The 27,781-nt window shown below is 48.4% G+C and overlaps 6 protein-coding genes across 6 annotated transcripts; 2 read left to right on the forward strand and 4 right to left on the reverse strand.

Moving 5' to 3' along the window:
• Positions 1-12,406: 12,406 nt before the first annotated feature.
• BJX68DRAFT_270031 (transmembrane amino acid transporter protein-domain-containing protein) lies at positions 12,407-14,189 on the forward strand (the record flags this gene model as incomplete). Its single annotated transcript, XM_071046501.1, has 8 exons — positions 12,407-12,567; positions 12,628-12,641; positions 12,707-12,779; positions 12,838-13,169; positions 13,223-13,584; positions 13,644-13,841; positions 13,903-14,046; positions 14,106-14,189. 8 exons carry the CDS (start codon positions 12,407-12,409, stop codon positions 14,187-14,189), a joined length of 1,368 nt encoding a protein of 455 aa, XP_070895656.1.
• A 74-nt stretch (positions 14,190-14,263) lies between these two features.
• Positions 14,264-16,232, reverse strand: BJX68DRAFT_277974 (cytochrome P450; the record flags this gene model as incomplete). The annotated part of the gene is made up of 5 exons (XM_071048431.1): positions 15,570-16,232; positions 15,178-15,512; positions 14,976-15,115; positions 14,515-14,924; positions 14,264-14,454 (listed from the first exon to the last, which is right to left on the reverse strand). Exons 1-5 carry the CDS (start codon positions 16,189-16,191, stop codon positions 14,264-14,266), a joined length of 1,698 nt encoding a protein of 565 aa, XP_070895657.1. The 5' UTR covers positions 16,192-16,232.
• A 954-nt stretch (positions 16,233-17,186) lies between these two features.
• BJX68DRAFT_270033 (uncharacterized protein) lies at positions 17,187-17,929 on the forward strand (the record flags this gene model as incomplete). Its single annotated transcript, XM_071046502.1, has 2 exons — positions 17,187-17,402; positions 17,465-17,929. The coding sequence occupies 2 exons, from the start codon at positions 17,187-17,189 to the stop codon at positions 17,927-17,929; spliced, it is 681 nt and encodes a 226-aa protein (XP_070895658.1).
• Positions 17,930-18,018: 89 nt separating this feature from the next.
• On the reverse strand, positions 18,019-19,890 carry BJX68DRAFT_154685 (M14 family metallopeptidase). Its single transcript, XM_071036728.1, has 2 exons — positions 19,647-19,890; positions 18,019-19,589 (listed from the first exon to the last, which is right to left on the reverse strand). Exons 1-2 carry the CDS (start codon positions 19,873-19,875, stop codon positions 18,196-18,198), a joined length of 1,623 nt encoding a protein of 540 aa, XP_070895659.1. The 5' UTR covers positions 19,876-19,890; the 3' UTR covers positions 18,019-18,195.
• Positions 19,891-22,809: 2,919 nt separating this feature from the next.
• BJX68DRAFT_243814 (pectate lyase) lies at positions 22,810-23,901 on the reverse strand. Its single transcript, XM_071041205.1, has 2 exons — positions 23,465-23,901; positions 22,810-23,395 (listed from the first exon to the last, which is right to left on the reverse strand). Exons 1-2 carry the CDS (start codon positions 23,787-23,789, stop codon positions 23,001-23,003), a joined length of 720 nt encoding a protein of 239 aa, XP_070895660.1. The 5' UTR covers positions 23,790-23,901; the 3' UTR covers positions 22,810-23,000.
• A 2,670-nt stretch (positions 23,902-26,571) lies between these two features.
• BJX68DRAFT_277976 (RTA1 domain-containing protein) lies at positions 26,572-27,633 on the reverse strand (the record flags this gene model as incomplete). Its single annotated transcript, XM_071048432.1, has 3 exons — positions 26,572-27,086; positions 27,135-27,386; positions 27,447-27,633. The coding sequence occupies 3 exons, from the start codon at positions 27,631-27,633 to the stop codon at positions 26,572-26,574; spliced, it is 954 nt and encodes a 317-aa protein (XP_070895661.1).
• Positions 27,634-27,781: the final 148 nt, after the last annotated feature.

Below are 27,781 nucleotides of genomic sequence, written 5' to 3' on the forward strand. Positions count from 1 at the left end.
TTCTCTGTCATTTAATAGGAGAATTCGTTTGTAGTTCAGTTCGACACCTTCCTTAATAGGTATGGTGTGGTCGTGGGGTCCATGAGGTGGTAGCTCCGGCCTCTCAGGTTTCTAGAATAGGTCCTGGAATCGACTATACTCTTCTAGGATCGTTAGTTCTGGCTTGGCTTCCGCACTGGTTACTGCAAGTGCCTGAGTGTTTTCCCTGTCTTCTTTGTCTGAACCATCCGTTTTATCGATCTAGATTGTTTCGCTGTATTTTATTGGCATGCTAGTGCCCCAACCGGGTATTTCTTTCAGCCATACTCATTTAGATGGTCGTAAAGTCGCTGCTAGTACTTGTAAAACTAGACTTTCTTCCAAGGTGGTGCAACCGCCCTTAGGAATCAACCTCCCCGTAGGTTGCTTGGCGTTCTGCCTCTGATTAGCAGGCTATAAGGCTCCAGCCCCTACTAGTGCCTGTTGTTGTGGGCTAGTTCTCCATCGGATCGTCTTGGTTGACTAATTGATGTCTGGGTTGTGATCCTCGAGCCACGGGATCCCCAACACTATGTCATATTGCCCTAAAGGGAAGACGTCGAGACTTAGCTCGATCTGTCGCTCTTTTACCACTAGGGTTATGACTCCTAATTTAACTATGAGCATTTAAGGTCCTAACTCCTCTCTACTTAGCCTACTGATTAGTTTTGGTTCTTCTTTCTGAACTCCTCGCAGCCTTAGCTGGTCCATGTATCTTAGGCTGATAAAATTGCCTGTTGCGCCTGAGTTAATCATAATAAATACTGGCTTTCCTTGGGCCTTCGCCATGAGCTTGAGGTGTCTGCCTTGCCGCGTGGCTGCAAGGGTGACGGTTTTCTAGTTTGGCGCCTTCTCATGTCGTGGGCGGCTAGGCATGTATCTGCCTAGCTTGGCCTCATAGTGGATCAGGCACTCATCGTCATAGCACTTGGTCCAGTGCATGAACAAGTACTCTGGGTGTTGTTAGTACCCTTGGCATGAGCAGTTACTTCGTTGGCACAGACACTCATCGTTTACATAGATGATGTTTGGTTACTTTGGTTAGTACTTGGCAATGTCCTTTAGGTTGTTATGAGTGAAGCAGGTGTCGTCATGGCACACTATCCATGGGAGCCTGGTGTGTTCTTTGTGGCTCCATTACCTATATCGGCATTCGCACCATGGTTCGTCGCATGGTCTATGTGCTTCACTCCCCTAGAGTCTCTTTTGGCTGAGCTGTTCTAGCTCCTTGTGGTAGTCGCTATTTTTCCGCCCGCAGATTTGATACCAGTCCGGGTGTTGAGCACATTGAAGCGTGTGCTCCCTCTAGGTGCTGCTCATATAGTCCCAGCACGTAAGGTTGTGGTGTGGGTAGTGGGTGACTACTGCCCTTAGCGACGTCAAGAGTTTAGCGGGGTCCTTGATAATATCATTAAGGACTTTACTAAACCACATGGCTATGGTTCCTCTGGGAGTTTAGTGGGGTTTTTAGTTTAGGGTTTTAGGCCACTTAGTAGGTACCTCCCTATAGGGTACAGGGCCTTCTACCTGGGTGCCGTAGTTTTTGTCAAGCAGGTCGATGACTCTTTGCGTGAAAGGGTCAAAGCTGTGTACCATAGCTTAAGCTAGCTCGCGTTGGGTGGCTTCGTCTCTATAGGACCCACTCGTCCTCTCAGTCCCTTGGTTATAGAACGAGGTTTCGCGTAGTGAAATATTTCTGGACTGAAGTTGCGCAGCCTCAGACTCGTCTGTATACTACTAGTATGGCGGTGGTAGTGATCTTACGTGATTATTGTTTCTATGAGGGTTATTACTAGTATTTATACTCGCTATCCTCCTATGTTGGTTTCCTGCTGGTTCCTGTCGTGGGGGTTTAGTGGCGTCTCGTCCTTGTTCCACCAAGTCGTACTAAGATACCCTGGCTGGGGGCACTATCGCTCCTATTGGTGGGATACTTCCTTAATCCCCTGTCGCCCTCATGGCTGACTGCAGGTTCTCTGTCACACTTCGCCTCCTTGGGGCGGCATCCGGGTTTTGTGTGGTAGCAGCTGTGTTATAGGCCCTTCTAGCCCTTCCTAGGGATAGCTCACCAGGTTGTGGGTGCCCGCGGGCATCCCCGTCGTCTGTCTCCCTAATGGCCCTGATTATCATGATCTCTTGGTTGGCCCTAAGCTGTTGTCGTCGTCTAGAACCCTAGCTGGGTTTTTTAGCCTTGTTTTTACACTGATTGTAATCATTCATTCTATGACCTGACTTGCCATAGTAGAAGCATAGATTCTCCTTCTAGCAGCGATCCCTTTCTACTTTAGAGAGGGTTGCATCGAGTTCCATAGGTTGAGGTCCATAAGGGTCGTGGTGACCTTGGTTCCGTGGCTAGAAGCGTTGTCTAGTGTTAGCGCGATGTCCTCCTCGGTAATTATTGCTTCCGTGGAACTGAGGGGGTCGGTACTTGCTTTAATGCTAAAAGTGACCTCCCTTTCTCGCTCGTAAGTCTCTGAGCGTATTATTAATCTGTACCACTCACTTGATCATTTCCTTAATAGTTGAGGGTCTGTCCATGGTAGCCATTTTTTTGAGGATCTCCCACTTGAGTCCTTCCTTAAATTAACTAATAAATGCCTTATCCTCCCACTAGATGCGAGATTGTAGTTATGTGAACTAAGATGTATACTAAGACACGTCACTGGTTTACCTGAGTCGCCTGATCTCTCATTCAGCGTTTCTGGTTGCGTTGATATCCCTGAAGGTGTCCTCTAGGTACTTCTTGAAGACACTATAGTCTCTGAAGACCTCTTTGGTGTCGTCCGCCAAGTCATTGTAAGTAGTCGTTTGGTATTCCCTAATGAAGGGTTCAAACCATTCGTACGCGGCTCTAGTAAGGTAAGTGGAAGCAAAGAGAACTTTATCTTTATTCCTTCCAAACTTGTCCTTATTAACGCCTAGGTAGGTATCTATCTGGGTCTGCCAGTACCTCAACTTGGACCTGGTGCCGTCAAAAGGCTCTGGGGCCTTGACCTTCATGGTCTTTATAGTAAGCCGGTTCTCGAGTCCGTGGACTTGTTCAATGAGCTGGTCGACCATGCCCTGGGTGTCCTCACTAGGGGTGTTATTGCGTTGGTTCAGCTCGTTAGTGAGTTGGTTGATAGTCTGGGCCTGGCCGTTGAGTTGCTCCTGCATGGTTCGAATGATCTGCTGAAGCTAAGCCATGTTGCTAGTTTCAGCTGATTAGGTGCTTAGTGGAGCCATGATTACTTTAAGTCAATCCAAAGACACTTCGTGCTGACTAGTGATCAATTTGTTATGGAAGGTTGACCTCTCAAGCCTTCCTAAACCTTGGGACCATCTTGACCTAAGCCCTGACAATGGATTGACTTACTCAGGGTGACTCAACGTCCAACTAGTATAGAGACTAGTCACGGTTGGGGTGGCTAAGGTGGGACGAAGCAAGGCCAGCCTTCACCACGTATGATGAAGCCTATCAAGAAGTACTAGACGAAGTGTTATTACAAGAGTCTTAAATCAGAATGATCTAAAGGTAGCACTTAGAATAATAATGGTATTGATCACGAAGAATAAGTAAGACTAAATATAGGTAGGTAATAAGCATCCTTATATATCTCCTATTAGTATACTATTCTAGGTACTATTTCATAGTCCTTTCCTTGGTCTCCTGTAGACTGGGTCATATACCTTGTCATGGTCCTCTAGATAGTATACGCACGTGACTTTGCTAGTATGCTGAGGTGTGGCCTCTTTCAGCGTCTACTACGTAATTTAAAATTCTGCTTTATTAGAATTCCGCTTTCTCCTTTCAGGCTATAGTTTATTACCTTAGCGGGTTTTACTTCCTAGGTTCTAGGTCAGCTTGGGTTTGCTATCCCTGGATCGTGATCTTTAACAGGTTATAGTCCTCCGTAGTTTATAGTCAGTAGTCACTAGTCCGTGGTGGTTCTTAGTCGTTGATCGTTGGTCACCAGGTGTCCATGGGCGCTTAGTCCTTTAGGTGAGCTGTGCTGTACAACAGCTCATCTTTAGCGTAGTTCACAAGCGCTCAGGTTTATATCCATTAACACCAAAGGCTTGTAACATTATCGCGGTGGTAAAGTTATTGCATGGTGAATATTAACCTTAGTTAATGTTATCGTGAGCATAAGATTATCCTAGGGATAATCTTATCGTTGAGGAATATTATCTTTCCGATAATATTCTGACCGCTGAATGTTCTGCTGGAAGAACGTCTGACCGCTGGGTTCATAACACGCCCCTAGTATCACCCCACTACATTAGAATTCATCCCTAGACTAATAATATCTATTAAACCTATGCTAAGCTTTTAATTATATTCCCTATAGGTGAATCCTCCTAAAAACGTTCCCATATGAGCTCTATCACTAGTGATGGCCCAGCCTCCCATACGTGGAGCTAAAGCCATTTAATTAGCTCCCACGTATCTAGTACCTCTAGGCCTGGTACGTTCCTAGCTTCATCTCCCCCAAAACGACTACTAGAGGCTAAAGCCTCTAGTAGCATTATAACACCTCCCTAGGATCCCTTTAAGGACCCCTCTAAGGGTGATCCTAAGGGCAAGGCCCCTAAGCTCTTAATACTAATGCCAACTATCCCTACCATCATTTGTAGGAAATCTATGATAACCCTACTAACAAGACCTCTAGTTACCTTCCCTACGATTAAGCCTACCACCACGTACGATCCCTGCATTAAGAACCTTACCTACTAGCTTATAACTCTCTAGCATAGCTACAAGGGCGAATATACCCATGTAGAGAGATATAAAGCCACTATAGAGGAGGCGCTTAATAAGGTCCTCTCACTATAGGAGGAGCTTAACTACTAGTATACCATACTTAGGGAGCTCTCTAGGCGCCTTAGCGCCTATAAGCCCCATGATCCATCCCTAGAACAACTAGTTCTCCTAGGGATAGTAGCTAACACCTCTAGCACCCTACTAAGTCAGGCTCTAGTGCATGCCTAACCATCCCTAGAACCATGAACCTCTAAACCTCTATAGCCCCTAAGTCAGGCCCTATACAGCACGCCTCTCAGGGCTTACTAGGCCTATGATATCTCTTCCCTAGGCCTTAAGCCATTACCAGTTCCGCCTCGTCCTTAACCCTTTAATTAGACCACCACGCTACCCCTATATACTATAGCCTCCAGGGGCGCCCTCCTATTTAAGCCCCCAAGGTATCCCTTTACTTACTATCCTCTAGGGGCCTACGCCCTAAACTAATCACTAAACTAGCCCCTTACTGGCTATGCCGCACCGCAGCCTCTAATGTATAACGCCTACGCGAACTAGCGCCCCTAAGGCGCGCACCTAAATAAGCCACTGAAGGGGGAGAGCCACAGTAAATATAGCCTATGGAGGTATGCTATTAATTATAAGTTTAAGGTTAATTAGCCCCTATATCCTAGTGATCACTCGCGCATCTAGTACGCCCTCTTATAGATAGAGGAGCCTATCTTTAGTATTATGTAGACGCTTGTCTAGTATGCCCTAGAGAAGACTCTAGCGGACTTCCTTAGTAATATTGAACACTATATGAGTGTATACCTCCGCGCTAACACCATGAACTATGAGCTCTAGATAGTGGCCTAATAGCAGAATGAGTTAGTGACTTAGTACTTTCACTAGCTACTTATCCTCTAGGACCAAGCTAACATGCCTAAGCATGACTATATAAAGAAGCTTAAGTCAACCCTAATCCCTAGCATAGGAACCACCCTATATATTAAAGACCACCTTACCATGCGTGCCATGCTCAATAATGCCTAGAAGGTAGAAGAAGGCTACCTAGAGACTTTCTACTACCACCCCTAGGGCCCCTATAACACGACTACCACGAAGCCTACCTCCACTAGCACAGCCCCTAAAGCTGGTAGCACCACCCTAAAGACCACCACTATAACGCCCCCTAGAGTAGCAACCACCCTAGGGGTAGGCAACCCTAATACTTACTTTAGCCTGGTGGCTACCAAGCCTAAAGGCTAGGTAGGTGCCTAGTTCAACCCCTAGACCAGCCCAAAGCGGCTTACTAATAAAGAGCGAACTCTACTCTGCTAGTAGGGTTGCTACTAGGCGTGCTAGGGCTCTAGGCATTACTTAGTATATAAGGTCTGCCTAAAGTAGAGTAGCCACTCTAAGTAACTTAATGAGATTACTATAGAAACCATTATAGAGGACCTTAAGTAGGTAGAAAATATATAGTCCCTAATCATTATCATAATCAGGGACTAAAGGAGCTAGAGATAGTGATTAAAACTAAAAGTTCTTATTCTTATTACTTATCTTTATTAGCTATTAACCCCTCTATAGAGGCCTATCTATAAAAGGGGTAGCACCTCATCCTAAATTATTATATAGCTAATAAGAAGACCCCTACATTAGTTAATAATAGTAGTAAAGTTAATATTTTAGATCTATCTCTAGCCTATATACTCTAGCTTACCATATTTAAGCTATCCTCCCCTATTTCCTTATGCCTTATAAATAACTCCCCCTATTAGACTATTACTAAAGCCGCCCTAGCCCTATTACACTTTAGTAAGTACGCTAAATAATACCTGATCTACCTTGCCTCTCTCCTAACCTATAAGCTCATTCTTAGAGACCCATAGCTTAGTAACTATAACCCCTAGGTTGACTTTACTAACCACTATGTCTGCTTTAATTCAGCCTAGTGCTTTAAGAAGGGATGTCTTAACCATACCCATCCATGTACTATATATGCCTAGGGCTCCCCTATATAGCCCACCAAGCGTGAAACCCCTATGGCTAATATCTAGTTCATAAGTGCCCGCCTGTTCTTTATACTAGCGAAGCGCCGCGACTACTATAGTTTTATCATGATGCCACGTCAACAGATGAAACAGCTCTATGTGATAACCATGGGGGCTATATAGCCTAAAGACTATGACAAATTCATGGTAGGAGCCCTAAAATACACGCTTAAGGAGCTTAAGAAACATGTCCCCTATGAGTACTATAGCATGATTAAGGTCTTTATAAAGGAGAAAGTGAACCAGCTCCCCCTATATCGCCCTAAGGACCATAATATCTAGCTTATTAAAGGCGCTAAACCCCTATTCTCCTATAACTACCAGCCAACGAACATCTAGGAATGTAAGGTGATCCTAAAATATATAAAGAAGCACCTAGGTAAGGGTTTTATTTAGGCTAGCTCATCCCTAATAGTAGCCCTAGTCCTTGTTGTCTATAAGCCTAGTGGTAGCCTCTATGTATGTATTAACTACCACGCGTTAAACAAGCTCATTATTAAGAACCACTACCTAATCCCACTTATTACTAACACGCTAGCGAAGCTCTCCTAAGCTAAGGTCTTTACCAAGCTTAACGTTATTACCGCGTTCAACTAGATACGCATGAAGGAGGGGAAGGAATGGCTTACTACGTTTAACACGCGCTATAGGCAGTTTAAATACCTTATTATACTATTTAGCCTCTATAACGCCCCCAGGACCTTCTAGAGTTATATAAATAACTTAATCCTTGACTACCTTGATATCTTCTATACTACGTACCTTAATGACGTCCTAGTGTATAGCAATACCCCTAAAGAACATACTAACCACGTACTAAAGGTCCTCTAATAGCTACTTAATCAAGGCCTATACATGGACATTAATAAATATAAATTCAGCGTTAAACAGGTTAAGTATCTAGGCCTGATTATAAGCACGGATAGTATTAAGATAGACCCTAAGAAGGTTAAAGTGATCCTTAACTAGGAGACCCCCTAGTCTATTAAGGATATATAGGCCTTCCTAGGGTTCTATGGCTTCTACCAGCGCTTTATTAAGGCCTTTTTATAGCTAATACACCCCCTAAATGAAATCACAAAGGGCTCTGAGACATATATAATAAAGACTAGGAAATGCCACGTATACTACTAACTATTTAAGTAGAATCCTAAGCAGGAAGTAGCCTTCTAAGCCCTAAAATAGGCCTTTATTAATGCCCCTATATTAGCGCATTTTAACCCTAACAAGGAGACCTGGGTTGAGATAGACGCTTTAGACTTCGTGACTGCTAGTATGCTATCCTAGATACACGATAGCAAGCTACACCTAGTGGCCTTCTTCTTAAAGAAGATGGCCCCTATAGAGACTAACTACATGATCTATAATAAAGAGCTACTCGTGATTATCTAAGTATTTAAGACATGGCGCCCAGAGCTCACTAGCATACCCCTAGAAGGCCTAGTAAAGGTGCTATCTAACTATTATAACCTAGAATACTTCATGACCATGAAGTAACTAAACCACTATTAAGCCTACTAGGTAGAGTTCCTCTCTAAATTTAACTTCAAGATCTAGTATCGCCCTGGGATGTAGGGGACTAAGCCTGATCTTCTTACCTATCAGTCCTAAGACCTTCCTAAAGGCTTTAAGGACGAGCGCGAGTAACACTAGTTTTAAATAGTCCTCCAGAACGAACACCTTAACGAGGACGTGTAGAAGGCGATTTGCGTGACCTTCACTATTACCACCCGCGCTCGCGCCACCATGGTTAAAGAAGCCCCTAAAGCTGCCCCTAAAGTTGTCCTAGAGCTAGCCTAGTTAGTGGATGAATACAACGTCCTAGACCTCTTCTCTAATACTGACTCTAAGGTGAGTGAGCCTCTAGCCATGATACCCGACGAAGATATCCCTAGGGACGCCTATAGGGACGTCACCCCTAAAGCAACCCCTAAACTAGAGGCTGAAGCCCTAGAAGAGCCCCTAGAGAACCTTATCATAGAGGCCTACGCGAATAATGAGCTTGTACAAGCCATGATTAAGGTAGTAAATAAAGGCCTACTATAGCTACCCATGCCTATTAGATCCCAAGGCGTTAAGCTCTCCATGGCAGACCTGATAGTACGTAATAACTAGCTCTAGGTTAATAAGAGGCTCTATATTCCTAAAAGTAATTATCTCTAGTAAAGGATTATAGAGACTTACTACTAACTAACCATCACTGGCCACCCTAGGCGGAAGGGAACATACTAGAAGGTCATCCTCTACTATTACTAGCCGCGCATGCGTGATGACTATAAGTGCTATAGTAACTACTACTGTACCTGCGCGCGCTCAAGGGCCTATAATATCTAGAAATAGGGCTTACTTAAGCCGCTACCTATCCTAGAGTGAAAGTGGCTTAATATCTCTATGGACCTTACTAAAGACCTTCCCCTATATATACTAAATAACCACACCTACCACCACGTGCTAATCATGGTTAATCACCTAATGAAATAACATATCTTTAAGCCACTATAGACCAAAGAAACTAGTGAGCTTATAGAGGTTATATACCACTATATCTTCTATAAGTTTAGCCTCCCCCATTTAATCATCTTAGATCATGGGAGTGCCTTTATTAGCTACTTCTAGCGCTGGTATTGCGCCTGCTATGATATCTTAATAAAACTCTCCTCCACTAACCACCTAGAGACCAACGGGTAGTCTGAAAATGCTATTAAGGGCCTAAAAAATTACCTCCATGCCTATATTAACTATGCCTAAGATGACTGGGCCTAGTTCCTACCTAACACCCAGTTCACCGTGAATAATAACGTTAGTGAGATAACTAGCATGACACTATTCTTCACCTACCACGCCTATCACCCCCATACAGGCACTGAACCTCTAGGCCTATATAGGGATCCCCTAAACCACCCCTAGGCACTTGCCGTGGACCAACTGGTTCAACGCACGCGTGAGATCATGGAATTCCTTTAGGACGAGATTACCTAGGCCTAAGGCTCTCATGAACACTATACTAACTAGTAACGCCAGCCCCATCTATGCTATAACGTGGGAGACCTCATGTACGTGGATGCCTGTTACTTCAACCTCTAATAGAACAGCAAGTCGTTAGCCCTAAAGAACCTTAGGCCGTGGCTAATTAAGCGCGTGATTAATAGTAAGGCCTATAAGGTTAAACTACTAATTTATATACTAAACGCTGGCATTACCTCTATTTTTTACCTATAGAAGCTCTATCTTACCTTTAATAATCCCCTCCCTAGCCAGGTAGCCAACCCTGAACCCCTAATTATTATCACTAACCCTAGCGATCCTAAAGGCCATGAGGAATGGGACATGCGCGAGATTATTAACTACTATATGTATTGTAACCACCACTAATATAAGGCTATATTTAATAGCCCCTAGGATAAGTAGAATGCTAATCCCCTATAGCAGCCCTAGATGGATTTTAAGAACATGCCTAATAAGATCCTCACCTATTACTAATAGCACCCTAAGAAGCCCCCACCACCTAATTTCTTTAACTAAACTTCGTGTACACATCCTTATTCTATCCTATATCTACGTCTCTAGCCGCGATATCCGCATCGTTAAGGGGGGGGGTAGTATCACAGGCCTCGCCATGCTTATGTCCTGCTTAGGTCATTGCCACGTGACAATCCTCTGTATATAGTCGGTCCCGCTTCGCGGAACCTCCATTAGTTCTCCATGCTTCGTATTTTAGTTTAATACGACCTTGTTCATCGAGAGACGTTCCTTACAGTTTATCCTTTTTTTTTGGACAAAAGACTGATGCCATGGACAGATCGACAGGCACACGATCTCTAAAACTGACTGCTCCTGCCAGGTTGAAGTGTGGACGATAAATCTCAGGCTAGCGATAGTTCCTACAAACTGTAGGAATGATTTTGGGGTCGCTCATGAACATGGATACCCATAGACTACCAATTCTTCACGAAGAGAAGCGTACCATGTACTTTCCACAGTTGGCATAGACTAGGTTTCCAGCACATACCAGAGCAACTACATAGAAAGATTGATGAGATTGGTTTCTGGAGGCAAAAAAAAAATATTTGATTATCGTCATGCACGGCTTACTCTTGTCCATCACACACTCGATCAGCTCAAAGCTTCTCCTCCACATGCCTAGCCTGGACAACCGCCTTCCCCAACGCATCATCCCCATCAATCCGCCGCTCATTAAAGTCCCCAAAGACAGTCGCGATCTCCTCAAGACTACACCCTTTACTCTCAGGATACACAAAGTAAATAAATGCGAAAATCCCCGCGTTCAGACAACAGTACACGATGTAGTATTTCCACTGGATGTCTTCCATGGCGATGGGGTTGACGAAGAGATTGAAGATCAGCGCGAAAAAGCTCGAAAAGAGTGTTCGACTCAGCCCGGAGCTGCAGAGACGGCAGGGGAAGATTTCGGCGGGGTATGAATAGAGCAGCGGGGTAAAGGCGGTGTCGTAGTGAAAGTAGTAAATGAAGATCACTGGTATGACCCCGATGCCTCGATGCAATCCCCGACTTGCCAAAAGCAACCATGGCCCGGGACGGAATGCCAACGATTGGTTGGTATATCAACCGCCGGCGAGGCAGGTCCTGCCCCATGGAGATAAGATCGGGCTTCGCCCGCTAGGCCAGTTGGAGAGAGACATATGGGCGTACGCAGATCATTTCAGAGTCTTAGGAGGTTACTTTTATGCTTGTAGTATTTATAGCTATCAGGGCTGGATTCAGAATATACAAGAAATGCATGCTTATCGCCCATGGCCAGAGCCAGACTCGATCGCAATGCAGGAATACTGACCGACACATAGGATGTTACACCGTCTGTTGAGTTATGAAAGTGGCGTAGGCTGGTCGGGTACTTGCCCGACGAGCTCTTAGTGATGGTTGAGCTAGTGGTATTAACAGGACATGTCGTCGTGCAACAGAACTCGGAAGCAAAGTTCTGAAATCAACCCCGCATTCCTCACTTAAGCGGCGTGTAGGCCAATAGACCGTGTAGTAGTAGGCAGGTTGTTGAGGGAAGAAAGGGTAGATTAGCAATGGGGACCAGGCGCCGTGGGTAGCCGATTAATTTTCAGATGTTGATACGAAAGACAGGAGACAAATGTATGCAAATGTTAGCAACATAGCGAGGGTTGAGCTTCGCTCCTATCGCCGGAGCTCAGATGCCAGAAATCCCAACTGGCCCAGCAAACAATAATCATCAAGCACACACACGAAAAAATATTATTGTGATCTTAGCGGGTTGACGGCTAGATTTCCGTTATAAATCCATCTGCGAGCCGAGGCGGCGATTGGCGGAGTGCCTGGTCGGTGGATCTTGAGTGGACCGGAAAATGCTTAAATTTTCTGAAGCTTTACGTACAGCGCCACCTCTGCCCTTTGCTTATTTGCTGCGTATCACTTTCTCCATCGTGCTCGTCTTGCAGAAATGGCCGAGTTCCGGGGTTCGGTTACTTAATGACTTGAGCTTTACCCCACGGGTCGTCGAGAGAATTTTCACTCCCACAGACGACACCCTGGTTGCACAAGTCTCGATTCTTGTGACCTTCTGTCCCGATTTGCCCTTCGAGAAGTCTATATCGACGGCAAAATGAGTCCTGACAGAGTCACGCCCATGTCTAATCCCATGGATTCGGAGGTAGGATGGAAGGAAAGCCCGGCCGAAGACATGAAAGACAGTCCGCCACGATACGTGGACGCGTTTGGCGACGAGTCCAACGCCGAGGTCAAGTACAAGACCATGGAGTGGTGGTAAGTCTAGATTCTTTCTGATCCACGAGCACGGCATCTTACATGTAATGTTTGTTATAGGCAGACTGGAATGTGTAAGTCGGACTTCGCAAACAGGGAAGATGCAGGGATCAGGCAGCAATGACTAATGAATACTCAGTTATGATTGCCGAGTCTGTTTCACTTGGTGTCTTGTCCCTGCCTGCGACTCTTGCCCAGTTGGGTCTCGCGCCGTAAGTTCTCTTACCACAAGTCGAAGCCTATCATCAAGGCTAATGGAACGTATCCCAGTGCTCTTGTCCTGATCATCGGCTTGGGTCTTCTCGCAACCTATACCGGCTATGTTATTGGGCAATTTCACCAGCGCTACCCTCATATACAGAACCTCGCCGACGCTGGTGATGTTCTCTTTGGGGCATTCGGACGCGAGCTGTTTGGCATCGGCCAGCTGCTGTTCTCCATCTTCATCATGGGAAGCCACATCTTGACATTCAGCGTCATGATGAATACCATTACTGAGCACGGAACTTGCACCATGGTTTTCACAACGGTTGGGTTCGTCATCTGTATGGTTTGCTCTCTTCCACGAACCATGAAGAACATGACTTATATCTCTTGCACGTGTATGTCAATCCTGAATCCTTTACTCAACTGACCACTTACCTGTCCATTCCAGCGTTTGTCAGCATCTTCACTGCTGTCATGATCACCATGATTGGAGTCGGAGTCCAAGGCCGCGATCCATACACCAGCATCAAAGCCACTGTTGATACGGACCTCTTCCATGCCTTTACCGCCGTCACCAACATTGTCTTTGCCTACTGTGCCCACGTCGCCTTCTTTGGTCTCCTTGCCGAGATGAGGGAACCTAGAGACTTTCCCAAAGCTTTGTACATGCTCCAGACATTCGAGATTATCTTCTATACCGTTGCGGCTGTCGTGATCTACTACTATGCCGGTCAAACTGTTGAATCACCTGCACTGGGCTCAGCCGGACCTGTGCTAAAGAAGGTTGCGTACGGTATCGCCATCCCAACAGTAAGTTTCTTCTGTGGCTGTCTTGTTGATTGTGGCTGAGTTCCTTCTGACAAACCTAGATTGTCGGCGCGGGTGTTGTCAACGGCCATATAGGTCTCAAGTACATCTACGTTCGCCTATTCCGTGGAACGGACCGCATGCATCGTCGCGATTTGGTCTCGTATGGCTCCTGGGTTGCGATCGGCTTGACCTGTTGGATTATCGCCTGGATCATCGCGGACGCCATTCCCGTTTTTAGCGATCTGCTGAGTCTTATCGTATGACCCCCTACCGTAAATTTAACATTGCTTACTGGAACTAACATTCGTCAATACACAGAGCTCCCTCTTTGCCAGTTGGTTCAGCTACGGGCTTGGTGGAGTGTACTGGCTACACATCAACAGGGGAATGTGGTTCTCGTCCCCTCGAAAGATTTTCCTCACTGCTCTCAATGTCTGCATTGTTTTGATTGGCGGGTGCATGGTGAGTCGCTGTTCAACAACAGTTCTCTGTTGTTCCACGCTGACTGTTATATCTTCTAGTGTGGACTCGGTCTCTACGTTTCCGGCAAGGCTATCCATGATGATGCCTCGTCCAACAGCTTCTCCTGTGCCAGTAACGCATGATGCCGCCAGCACTACAATGTGGCAGTCTCCATTGTGTACTATATTGCCTCTCCTAACTAAATGTTTCCTCTCCATTACGTTGTCCGCAGTCTGAAATTCAAGGGCAGAGCCCCAACAGTGTATGTGAAAGTGTCTTTTGCATCCCGATCAAACGATTCCGCGGCCTCTTGGTCAGCGATGGATATGTCAAACTCCAGAGCGATCCGAGCGATCACGCTTCGCATTTCCATAAGCGCCAGCTGCTTTCCGACACAGCCGTAACGACCTAGAAAAATATCAACAAGGCAACTCCATTGAAATATTGAAGGGGTGCTTGTGCGCTCACCTGTTTGAAAGGGAAAGAATGCCTCTTCGTGGACGACCAGCGTGCCCTTTTTCTCGAGCCACCGTTCAGGAATAAAGTCAGCACCGGATGGAAAGTAACGATCGTCACGCTGAATGACGTGTTGTGGAATGACGACGATTGTATCTCCTGGAATCCACATCTCATCGACCTGGAGACCATCCGGGGGTGTTTGCCGGGGTTGACCGCTAGGGACGGCCGGCTTAAGCCGATTTGTTTCATTGATGACAGCCCCGAGGTATGGAAGACTACGGAGTGTCTCGTTGGTAAAGTCCGCCGGGTTGGCGGTTTGAGGGAAAGCCTGGTCAAGCTCGGCCTGTAATTTCTTATAGACAGCGGGGTGTTTCGCGAGGTAGTAGAACGCGTTTGCCAATGCAACGCCGGTCGTGTCACTAATCAAAGTCATTGTTATACTCCGCTGCGTTTCGGACTGCATCTAATACCTTCCGGTTATGATCATGAGTCGGCCATCCTCGTTGAGGGCTTGATCCCCTGGTGGTGCTGATTGATCCTTCTCGTCAGCGGCCTTGAGCAGCCACGATATGACATCCTGTGGGACTTTGGTCTCTGAAGCATTCCACTCCTGCAGGCATCCCTTGTCAGCAATGGTTTTCCGCTTCTAATATGTTCGATGCCATCGCTTACTTTCTTCTTCTCTGCGATACGATCTGCGCAGTATGTCATGAACTGTCCGTAGTTGCCGACAAGACCCTGGATCGCGCCAAGTATGGTTAGAATCCAGGGCACAGGCTTCAAAATTCCCAGGAATAACATTTGTTCATGCAGTTCCTTGATAGCGGCGTGTTCCGCCGCATCCTCCAGTTGGCGAAAGTCTTTGGAAAACCCGACAAGGCCCATCACGTCAAAAGCAAAGTACATGGTCCATTGCGAGATGTTGAGTGGTTCCCCGAGTCGGGCACGGATTTGGGAGACAAGGACATCGACTTTATGTTGTACCCGGGGTTCGTAGGTGGCCAGGGCTGTGAGTACAGCGCATAAGACACTCTCCGCAAAATATCATTAAAAGAGGGGTTCACCTTTCATGCTAAAACCACGGTCCCACGCGCGACGGCGGCGACGATGTACTTCCGGGTCGCGTGTTGAGTTAAGTGAGATTTGAGTCTTGTCATCAGAGACGTGGCTGTACCAGGTCGGTTTGGTACAGGGGGACTGAGGACCACAAAAAACGTGGACAGCGGACGGCCGATTGATGGAAAGCTCGCGAGGGCCGGTGCGTACAAAGTCGCCATACTGACGATGCAATTCTTCGAGGTCGCGATGGTATTGTGTACGTTTCACGGAGCGCATCGCGATTGATAACCGAGATACCTTGGCCATGAATGGCCCTGGAAAGCGGCTCAGGCGGTGGAAGAGCGATCTGTAAAGGAGAATGCTTGCTGTGAGCCCGAGGTTGAATGAGCACGAAGCCAGCACGGTGCTGGCAGCGGCACGGAGCCATCCGAGGGAAAACAAATAGATGTAGCCAGAGAACAAGCCAAGTGCGGTCGCAAGATGGGTTGCCAGCAGAATCCGAAGTCGGTTGTCGACCTCGATGCCTCGGATTCCCTGGTGGACAGCTGCCCCAAGGACGCCAAATGTCCAGACGATCCGAGAAGGATCAGGCCTCAGCACTGCTACAAGTGTGGGTGTAACCGCCATGTGGTTTGACTAGGGAAAATTGCTCTCTCTCCCTGTACTTTTAATCGGCCGCGTCTTGTGGAAGACGCGCGGTTTTCAGGGGGTTGCGTGGGTTTTAACCGACTCGAACACTTTTCTGTCGAGACAAGCTAACCCCGCCAGGATCCTGGAGGCAGGGGCCGAGCCGCTCCAGCCGCTCTCGTTGCCGATCGGCTCTGATTCCGGGGCCTGTCAGTGGTGGTCTAGCCTGTCGGCGTTGGAGCGATGGATGCCGTTGGAGCCTAGGGCGCCCTTTTTGGGGAAATTGCGGTCTGCCCTCGGCCGATCCACGGCCTCCTGTCCTGTGGACTCGCGTGAGTGACCCCGGAAGATATCCCCTCGAAGGACAATACCCCACTTCCGTTGCCCGCCAGACACGCTTCATTTCATTCTGGTGCCAGGCCCTACATAAGCCGGTGGACGGCCGCGCCTTCAGACAGACCCAGCGTATCCCGTGGTCAATGCCGACATGTTCGAGACTCTCCAGCCAACCGCATATGCGGTGTCGTTCATCTTCTTTGCCTTGGCTTCGATTAGCACGCTACTGCGTGTGTATTCTCGAAAATGCATTATTGACAGCTTTGGTCGAGACGATTGGTGGATGGTCATGGTCTTTGTCTGTTGTCCTGTTGCTCGCAGTTCCTTTTTCAACTTCTGCTGACCGGTAGGGCAAGATCTGCAACACTGCCCAACAAGTTCTATTTTGTCTGTTTCTTCAATACGGCGGTGGACTGTTTGTGCTCCTTCCTCTCGTTGTACGTCTTGGTGTAGGCTAATATATCCCACGTTTCCCAGGCACATCGATCAAGTGGTGGACCCAACCGACCGGTATATGCTATTGAAGGTAACGTACAACCAACTCGCTTCGCACAGATGATGGGAATAAGGTGGTTGGGACTGACTCGTGCTTTTAACCTCGGTTGAAGCTACTATTTGCGGAAGAAATACTATATATCTGGATGCAATTCGTGATCAAGATGGCGTTCCTTCTCTTCTACCTCCGGCTGGCCAGCAAGACATCGTACACTTACAGTGTGTATGCGACAATGGTCCTGAATCTACTCATTGCGGTGGCCCTTTGGTTACTCTACTGCCTTCAATGCCGTCCACTGCCCGCCTTTTGGAACAGTGCCGCTTATCCCGACGCAACCTGCCTCGATACGTCTGTTACTTACTACGTCCCTGTTTCGCTGGTCTGTGCAACCTCGGCAGATCTCCTCTTTGATGACTATTGCTGACTGCCCTCGCGTCCTAGAACATCATGACCGATTTCATTATTCTCTTCCTCCCAATCCGACCCCTCTGGAATATCCAAGCCAGCTTGTCCCGTCGTCTTGGTGTGATTGCTGTGGTGACGGTTGGCGGTGTTGCAGTTGTTGTATCATGTCTGCGCATTATTGTCTTGCATGAGTTTGCAGCGAATCCGGACTTTACTTATATTTTGGGAAAGATGGTGATCATCTCGGCAGTGGAATTAGACGTGGCAATTATGGCCGCAAACGCTCCCTCTCTGAAAGCCGTCTGGCTCAAGCATGTCAGCGGTTCGCTGAGCGAGTACATGTCCTCCATTGCACTGTCCTCGCTCTCGAGAAAGCAACGGGCAGCCCCGTCCGAACCATCCGTCATACGCCACCGCGCCACTCCAAAGAACAACTTTGATCTCCCCGATTCGTCATCTATGAACAATCTAGTTGAACCTTCCGGGAGCCGTGAGACGTGAAAGTCTATTAGGGTACTGCTATATGTTGCGTCTCCGCATGAAATACGTTGCTTGGGTGTAATTTATCAAGAGAAAACGCGATATATATTTTCCAAAACGATGATACAGGAGCCAGCAGGGTAAAATTCCAAAGATGTATCGGCGATTCGGATCATAGATTGCAATGGTGTTTTCCAGGGCAGTATATATATAGTACGCAAGATGTGATGTAATAGCCGGGCAAGACAGCATCTATGGCGATACTATTATCGCTGACGTATATATCTCTAAGACATCACCCTGAAGATTGGATACTCGTCTCCCACCTCCACCGGAACAATGTTGAACGAAACGTACGAGTCGATATTCTCCGGTTCCAAGGCCACCATCGCCAGCGCCGCATTCTTCTGTCTCGTGCTCACGCGGAAGCTACCTTTTGGAAGATGGAGCTCGCGCTCACTGCTCTCCGTCGTCGCCGTCACACGAATTACCCCCTCATAGTAGGAGGTATCGATCTCGGCGGATGTGACGGTCAGCGCCTCGACGGTCCCCTCAAATGGTTGATCCAGCGTCTCGACCTCCAAGCCAGCCGCTTTCAGACGGTCGACCAGGTTGGCCCAAGCGACGGGGATTAGGTAGGCTTCAGGACGGGAGCGAGTGAGGTTCGCGATGGAGGGGGTCGTCGAGGCGAAACGGACAGATGGGTGGACCACGCTGCCATTCTCGCGGTCGATCATGGTGAAGGGACGAATCTCAATCTCGCTATAGTCCGTGACAACAATATCGTCGGTTGACTTAATAAAAGCCTCAATGCCGTCCTCGACGGTCTTCAACACCTTGTCAGCATTGTCGGCAGCTGTTTGCACAATACTGCCCAGCATGGTCAGACCGGCGGCTGTGCGACGCTGAAACTCTTGGTCGGCAATTCCGATACCGCGCATCTCAAGAAGGAAGACGACAGCTTGGGTCAGGCCCATTGCATTACGACCGATCTTACCGTCCGTGCCGGCCTCGGCAAAGTCGGCGACGATGGAGGAATTCGAGACCGAAGACCCGGTCACGTACGGCTCAGCGCGCAGGCCAGCAGCTTCCATATCGGTCGCGATGTTCTTGGCGAAGAGCTCTTCGGAGAGCTTGCGGATTCTCTCGTGGATATTGAGGTTCTTCGCTGCCGAAAACAGGCCGTCGGAGCCATGGACGTACCTACCGCCACCAAAGGTCGTATACGCTGAGTATTCGTGCATGTCGACGATAACGTGCGGCCGGAAGCTGTTCATCAGTTGTTTAATATCCTGCGTTTGCTGTCGAGCGAGCTTGATATGATCGCGGTTAGGGTCGAAATTGGTTGCCAGCGTGCGCTGGAAATAGACAACCCCATCAGGATTATATCGCGGCAGGATGATAAGCTCCAGCTTGTCGAGAGTAGAGGCCGCCCATTCCGCGTCGTCGTCGAATTTGCCTAAGAGGGCTTGTGTGGCCTCGTCGCCGGCGGGTTCATTGCCGTGCACAGCTCCCTGGATCCAAACGCGCACTTTGGAGGAGGCGCCGCGGCGATGGGGGCTTCTGCGACCAGTAGTGGCGAGGTGAACGTAGGGAAACGAGCGGTGCTCTTCCGAGGTGAAGTTGGCGGTGCCATAGGTCATATAGTCGTTGCGTCCGGCGATCCTTTCGAGAAATGCCTCTGCATGATGTGCGTCAGTCCGGTTCACTCACTGCGCATCTTTAAAGGCAGATTTACCCAAATCATCCTGGGAAGATGGACCCTGCGTTCCATTGCTAAATCCAGGAAGTCGGACATCGGGCGTTAGGAAGGCTGGAGAGAGGAGTTGGATATTGTCGACATCTGGGAAAGCACCGGCAACAGTTTCAGAGTCTTTCCTAAGAGGAACATGATTGTATCCATATGTAGCAGCGCTGGCCAGCGAGGCGAGGCAGAGAAAAGGAGCAAGGGCAATTAGTGTCCTCATTTTGACGAGAACTCTGGTCAGACAAAGAGAGACGCCTCGCAGCTGATCTTTCCTCCCTTTTGTATTCCCCCGCGCCGGCCACTGTTACATTGCATATCAGTCGCTCTCCAAATTTACTTGTTTGCTTCCACTTCCCCTCATCCAATTTCTTGGCTTCTCCGCCACCTTTCTCTTTCAAGCAGGTACAACGATTCCGCCAACCACTCACAGTCGCCCAATGGGCTTATCTCTTGTCAGCCAAGCTCTGTGGGCTCCACTTGCGACGTACCTGGCCAAGAAATGCCAAGACCATCGAAAGATTTACCAGCATCTCCACAAAATTAGTATCTGGGAAAGCGTGATTGTGAGTCTTATCTGTAGATAGCATCTTGGGGACACCTTTCGTAAAAGCCAAGCCATAGATCTCTCTTTCTGGGTCTTCCAAATGTCTAGCGAGAGAGCTAATGCCCAAGCCTACAGTGTGGCTGATGAGGATGCTTTATCGTCAATTGCAGCTTCCGTAATTATTTGTGAACGAGAATGGTGGTTGTGTACCCCAACCCGGTCCTGCTCCTAAGCAACACATAAATAGACTTGTGTTATTGCAACTGTCGCAACCGAAGAGCATTACCGCCGCCGACTTGTAGGAGAGCGAACGAAGGCATGTCGACCGTCATGTAGCCCTCGGTGTTGGGATGTACGCTGCAAGAGTTCGCCTGCGTCGGGTCTATCTGGAGTATAAAGATTAATTAGGACAGGATAGTACTGTCCGATGGCACCACCCTTGGCTTAACGCCCTTATTGTCGTCGCCCAAATGTAGCAGATCTCATGAGCTTTATTCGTTACTGTACAAGTCAAATTCAAGTAGCCACGTAACCGGCTTTCCTAACTGTGAGAATATGCCGAGCCGCCATTAACCCCGCTTCGATGACGAGTGGCTCTGCGTTCGAATCCTCATACTTCCCGCGCTATGACCAAGATACTCCAGATATAACTCATACGTGCACTAATGCGGTGCATGACTTTGTCTTGAAGTGTCACGACCACACTGCCTACTAGAGTTTCTGAGTTGTCTAGGCCTTGCCCAAAATTTACTATCAAGAAATTCCTCGCATTTCCCCGTGCTATAATAGAGTGTCGCTTATTTGGAGAGGATTGTCCAAGCCCAGAGCCATGGATAAGGCGATCTAGAACAGCGTGCTTGATAGAGATTGGTTAAGTAGTCCTAGACGCGAGATGCTTTGTGATTCACCTACTATACGGGGTCCACCGTAGATGGTCGCGTTTCCCATCGCTAAGGGCTCCAGAGAACTATTCGATAATATTATTTGGACCCTTCATGGCAGCCGATACTATGATGCGGACTTGGCACCCAGCGCACCACTATGACCAGACTGGATCTGGTTGGTTATTGGTGCTGTAATCTGGAACGCCACCAAGATGGCGGACCTTGAAGCTGCCATCCCGGCGGCAGGGGAAATAGTCTGTAGTCTCTTTATCCCGATCCGTCTGCCCGCAGATACAGCAAGCCGACAATTGATAGCAGTGGGAAAGTCAGATCGCTTCCACCTCTTTCAGAGAGGCAATTCCAATGGGCGAAGAGATATTCCTGGAATATTATTCCAACGGCTTGTGGATATTCGCATCCTTGCCTAGATTATTACACGGAACTTTCGTCGATATCAATCGCTGTGAAAGCAGAATATTGCAGTCGTAGATTGTTTCTCACCAACTCCGAGAGCCCCCATAATTTGCCTTGTATGCCTTGCTATAAACAAGGAATCAACATAGCCGTTACCGTTGGCTACCAAGGAAACTCTCAGTGCTTTTGGGGAAGAGAAAGGTTAGCTCCCTTCCTGAAATGTGTTGGTTAGGCTGGAAAGTGGGATGGAGTGGGGGGAACCAACTTGATCTCTTCGATAATTCTGGACTGAATGAATCCAGCGCTGTTGACCAGCACGTCGACCTTACCATAGATGTTCCAGAAGTGGCATGGCGCGCGTCAAACTCTTCCTGTGTGCTGGGCCCGCAGAACTGGCCTCCTTGAGCGTTGAGAGACAATTGATGCCGCTCCAGCCATTGCGTGGGCGGGCAGTTGCATCACTTGATCGCCCTGCTTGTGGTGTAAATTAGGTAAGTGCCCTAGATGATGCTATCACAGAAAAAGAGTCGCGTACTTGCTCTAGGATGGCGCGGACCAGGGCTTCAGCGAAGCCGGAGGGCACCAACATCCCATATAAGACGTTGTTGCTGCCGGGTAGACATGGTATGGAGTAAAACTTGATAGAATCCAACACCTATAAACTCAGCAAAAATGCTGAATATAAGTAGCAAGACAAGTGGTGACAGGGCTGAACTGATAATAGTAAGAGAGGACAGGCGGAGTTGGGTAACTATAGCAGGGAGGAGGAATGATATGCTCTCGTTTCACCGGCTGCACATTCTTAATCGCCATGGCAGTCGAGAGTGAGATTGAAAAATCAACTATGGAGTACAAGCTTGTGCCAATGAGGGTCCTCCAGACGGTAAATCACTTGTTGGCCCCCACGAGGCAAGACCGGAGTAGAGTTTGGAGAATGCTTGAGATTGCGGCGAGCTTAGAAAGGGCGGCAGCACCACCCCCGCTCTCCATATAGGTAACGATGATAAATGCACGTCAGCTGTTATGATCAATCCTACGCGTTGAGCCCTTTTCCTTGGAAAGGCTGATGGCAAAAGTAGTCCTGATTGCGCAGTTCACACGCCGTGGCAAGGACACCATTGAGCGTAACTTACCCTTTGTAAGCTTCCTTCTGATTCTCACTTGATAGTATGCTCGGATCTACGTGCCTTGCCCTTCCAATGGCCTTAGGAGTATGGGTACTGATGACATGGGCGGCTGCGTGAGCGCACGTGTACGAAAAAAACTCACTTAATCAACCAATAGCATCGGAAGCGTCCAATTACCAAGCGCCTTTTGTAGATACAACTAAGCAATAACATTCAGGCTCCTTATCACTGAGGGGAGCTCCCCCGAACAGGCAAGCTAAAACCGTTCCAGGTAATCGTAGCACCTCGCCCTCATCCCCTCTCCATCTCAGCGAAGCACTTCGCTGAAGAAGCGAATCATCGCGTATGCTCGTCACAGCCGGTCGAACGGGCAAGTCTAGCAGCTGGACAAGCTCGTCTGCCCCTTGCAGCTAGACGTAGTGCTAACCTTGGAACTCTCACTGCCCTTCTGAACACCCTTGTACTCCTGGCAGACCTTCTTCACACTCGAGCCGCAAGATCCCGAGATATTCGCGGTATCACCGAAGTTTGAGTTGATTCCGACGAGTTCAGACACGCCCTTGGCCTTGACGTTCTGGACGACGACATTGCGAGGGCCGCCATTGTTGCTGCAGTTTCCACACGCCCGGTAGAGCTTGCCCGCGTTGACGACGGTGAAGTCCTTGATTGTCACGGTGCCGCGGCCGTTGTGCTGGACGACCTTGTCCTTGGCTTCCTGGGCGCCGCCGCCTTGGATGAGGACGTTGCCATTTCCGAGGGCGGAGATGGCGTCTGTAGATGAGTTAGCGCAAGGCATACTCTAGCATGCGTCGGATACAGAATAGGAACGGGAAACTCTACCCTCACAGACATCCCTGAACCAGACGTTCTTAAGGGTGCAGGAACCCTTGCAGTGGATGCCCTCGAGCTGGTTTTTGCCGATGATCACGTTGCTCAGGGTTGCACCGTTCTCCAGGATAAACACAGCACTGTCGCTGCCGGTGTCGTCATCAGAGTCGCAGGGACGACCACGGTCGTATTCCCTGTTTCCCATGTCCTTGGAGCCGGAGATGACACTAGGAGAAGCAAGAGATACGATGGACCCGACACGCGTGGGGATGTTCAGAGTTTGGGCAGCAGCGGCGCTGGACAGGGCCAGGGTGGCGACGAGGTTTGTGAGCAACATTGTGAATTTGAAGAGGTGCAAGAGGTGCAAGAAGATCTGTTTGTGCTGAAGAATGAGTGCTTGTCGTACTTGCTCCAGTTAGGACGCAGGACGGCCGTTTTATAGTGCTCCCTTCCCCTGTGCTCGGTCGAGCTACAAGCGGTGTAGTCTATATTGTCATATGATGCTTCATCCCTCAGCCGTTTCATGCTATACTCCGTTTGGTGGAAAATGGAGCCTTCCGTTTCATGAAGATTTATTCCCTCTGCTTGGCCCAGCCTGTGAAGAATGCCGTCATTGGTTGGGTCTCACTTCTAGGTTTCTTGCCGAAGAGGATTGATTAACTTGTCCGGAGTAAGCTCCTATTCGGATCTGGTTTGCGGAGCTTCCCCATCCGTTCATAACTTTTCAGGGTTCTCGGCACTCTGCGTCGATCCAATGGCAATCGCGCTACTTTATTGGTACGGGGTCTCGAACCGCTTTTACGGGACTCTGTAGTGCGAAGGCCGGGCTAGATCGACCCGAGGCGCATCTTGAAACGCACGCCAAGCTCACTCAAGCCTGCAGACTTGTCCTCTTTTCCCCCTCGGCGTGGTCTTCTCGGCGAGCAGTCCGCCTTAAGATCACGCGGTGTGACCGGTACACTCCGTAAATTGAAGCATTCATATGTGACGGAAAAACTGAACCTGCGCAGGTGATGGTTGGCTCGGGCCTGGAAAACAGACGACTTCCCACCAATTGAAACCCCCGCAGACTGTCGGTTTCGTTTTCTCCCAACAGTAACCCAGGTGATGGCCACTGGTCAGGTTGATGACCCTCGGGCGCTGATTTCCGCTGGCTATCTAGTTATTCAGTCACGTTTGGGAAATGGGCTTGGCTTGATCCGACGCTTCCGCCGAAACAACAGGACGGTAGTAATGAGGAATCATAGTCAAGGGCCACCGGGTTGATTACAACCACACCGCCACTTTGCAATCATTAATATGGAGCTACTTTGGTCGGGTAGTATTATTACTTGGAACATATTAGATAAAACAATAAACAGTCCGTGGCCATGTGGGCTGGCGCACATCATCGAATCGAGCTGGTAGCAACATCAGGTCCGGGTCCCTCTAGGAGTTTATGAATAATGCCGTGGAAGGCCGTAACCTCTGAGAGAAAGATATGCTATTCCGCCCACTGCTAGATAACGGCACGACCATGTGTTGCGAACCTCCAGCACATCATAAGCGTATTCCATCTGTCCTAGAATCTCTCATCCATCCAAGGTAACGTGGGCTGATTTATCTACAGTTCGCGAGTTGGCGCCCAGAACTGGGAAACTGTACTCTTTATTTCCAGAGTTGGCGTGTACTACGGCACCCCCGGGTCTTCGCCATAGATAGCGGTCAAGGGCCTCCTGGAGGAAGTGGTCATAAACCTTGCTCTGGACCTCGCCCCATTCAATATCCGAACGTCTCTCCTAACGTCCGGCCACTGTCGGAAGGGGTTGGTGAGACCTGGAAACATCCACCACCGCGCCTCGAGGCAGCGAGCTGAGTATGATGAGATGAGCAATGTTGTTGCGGCGGGGTGTGCGGCCGCAAATGGGCATCAAAGGGGGGTTCCAGCAAAGGCAGGGGGTTATTGTGCAGGCAGTTCGCGGAACAGGGCCTTGGCTTGGGAAAAGGGTGGGACAGCGGTTGCCAAGTACCGCTGAGCGGACGGGAGGCTCTGTTCTCCACACCCTGCGGTCGTATGTACAAAGGATAAAGGGGTACTACTTGAAATGCTTTTTGATACCAGTTACAAACAATGTAACATCATCCTGAATTTAGCTTGGGAGGACTGAAGGGAGAGACACATTTGTGGCCGGCTGGGATGCCTACGCCAAAAGTGCCTGGGGTAGGTTTTCCATTTAGTCCCGTTTCTCTCACATAGGTCACTCTGCGCGCCAAGTGTTGGGTCGTTAGTCTCTGTTTCAGCGTATAAGCACTAGCGCAGAGATGTCAGATCGTCACTAAAACCCCCAATTGTGCATCCAGGGCAGGATCGCTTCCGTCCATTCCCCAAGACAGGTTCGCAAATGAATCCTAGCGGGCGCGGATAGATCGTCATCGACAGCTTGGATATTCTGATGCCGAACCTCACCCATCATCTTTCGGATGCGCGGATGTGGGTTAGCCGTAGCCTGACCTACGATTAAGATCAGGACGTGGATACTTTCGAGACGAGTATACGCATACTTAGCGGACTCCTATTCGCCCCCTATCTATCTACTTTTAGGTTTCTATTAGAAGCGTCCTCGAAGCCTCTGTTCATGGACGTCTTATTACCCTCGGCATGGATCCACAATGTCCAAACGATCTTCAAAGAAACAAGTACTCGACGCTCCCTGCTGTAAGAGGGCCTTTCAGGATTGCACCTTCCCCTCTTGTATCGCATGCGCGCGCGGTTCGGTCCTTCCTATCTCTGACACTAGTATCAAATCCTACTCAGGGACTACTTTAATGTTCTGTCTCCATGAACCTCTAACAACTAGAGAAATGCTGCTCAGCATAGGAGCTACATCAATTTGGCTGGATTGGTGGAATACCAGCGACGGAATCCGCAATACGAGAAAAAAAAGGGGTTTTAGCACAGTAAAAGTCTGAAACAAGCATATATCACACTATGTCTATTGAAATCAGAACAGGATATGCGACGCAAATTACCGCGCATTTAATCCACATAATAAAATAATCCAACATGTCTCTGTGCTGTGCAGCTATCACAAATTCACAACACCTCGCCCAGCATCTGGTTCTGACCGTAGTATGACATATTAAGCTGCCTGCTGCGCAGCTCCATTCGACCGGCCGATTAGCGGACGTTCGAAATTCAGGCTTTCCATCGTGTTGCATCGTTTTCGCCCCTGACGTATCTTCATTAACTCAAGTCCGTTTGTGATAGGCAGCTCGTTACGCAGTAATAAGCCAATCTCGCCTGGATGGAACCAGTTCATCCAAAGAAGCACTATGACCATTAAAAAGCCATCGAAGACGAAGACATAGGCCTCCTTTCGCATGAGAGCCCCATGGTTGCCGTCAATAAACTCAGCAACTCGGAAGATGCTTCTGACGAGAATCAAAGCTCCAGTCAGGTAGAGTGTAAATAAGTACCACTTCCACCGAATGGCAGGATTGTTGGATTCGGGTGTTGGTGATCTGGCGAGACGATAGTGATAGTTAATCGCAATGATGAGGAAGCAAGAGAAGATGAAAAGCTGGACGAAAAGGCCAACAATGATAACCTTTTCGCCCGTTTGCCAAAGATCGTCAGCGGCCATGATACTACCACCTTGTAGCATATTAGCATTCATCTATAATATGCAAGTATATTACTTACCACTCGACTGTGTGCAGAGCGAAACCACATCACCCCAAACAAAGATTTTGGTGAGCCACTTTCGCTTGACGAGGGCATGGTGCTCTCCGGCAGTAAGCAGGATAACGCGGCCGAGAATCATATAGATGGATGCAGCCATAAATGCGGGTCCGAGGAGAATCAGTGTATTCTGTATCACATATGGTCCAACATTCCAGCAACCTTCGTCTTCAACTGCATTCAGGACTCTTCCGATGTATCCAACCGCTTCGCCTAGATTGAAAAGCCAACATTAGTATAGTCCCCAGAGAAGGCTGAGCTTGATTGACGTACACACACCGCCTACGACAAGTGGCCAGAGATACCATGTTTTCGTCATCCACATTTGAAATGTATGCAGGAGTGTCGAAATGCCGAAGAGGATCACAAAGATAATATTCGCCGCGACAGACGGGGCGAAGCGGTAGAAGGCAAAGGTAGCATCTTTGTAGTGTTCGGGATCACAAAGAGGTGGTGCCATGATCGATCTTCTCTGTCCTGCCAACAGTAACCCGACGGTATGAGATCAGACAAGGAAGACCAGGACGAGTACGCTTTTACGCAGGGAAAAGCAGGATTGCTTGGTACCGCAGGTGCGAAGAATTTTGAGAACGGAAGAACGAGATTGG

Source organism: Aspergillus pseudodeflectus, assembly GCF_044049435.1.
Source record: "Aspergillus pseudodeflectus strain CBS 756.74 chromosome Unknown BJX68scaffold_45, whole genome shotgun sequence".
NCBI classification, from domain to species: Eukaryota; Fungi; Ascomycota; class Eurotiomycetes; order Eurotiales; family Aspergillaceae; genus Aspergillus; species Aspergillus pseudodeflectus.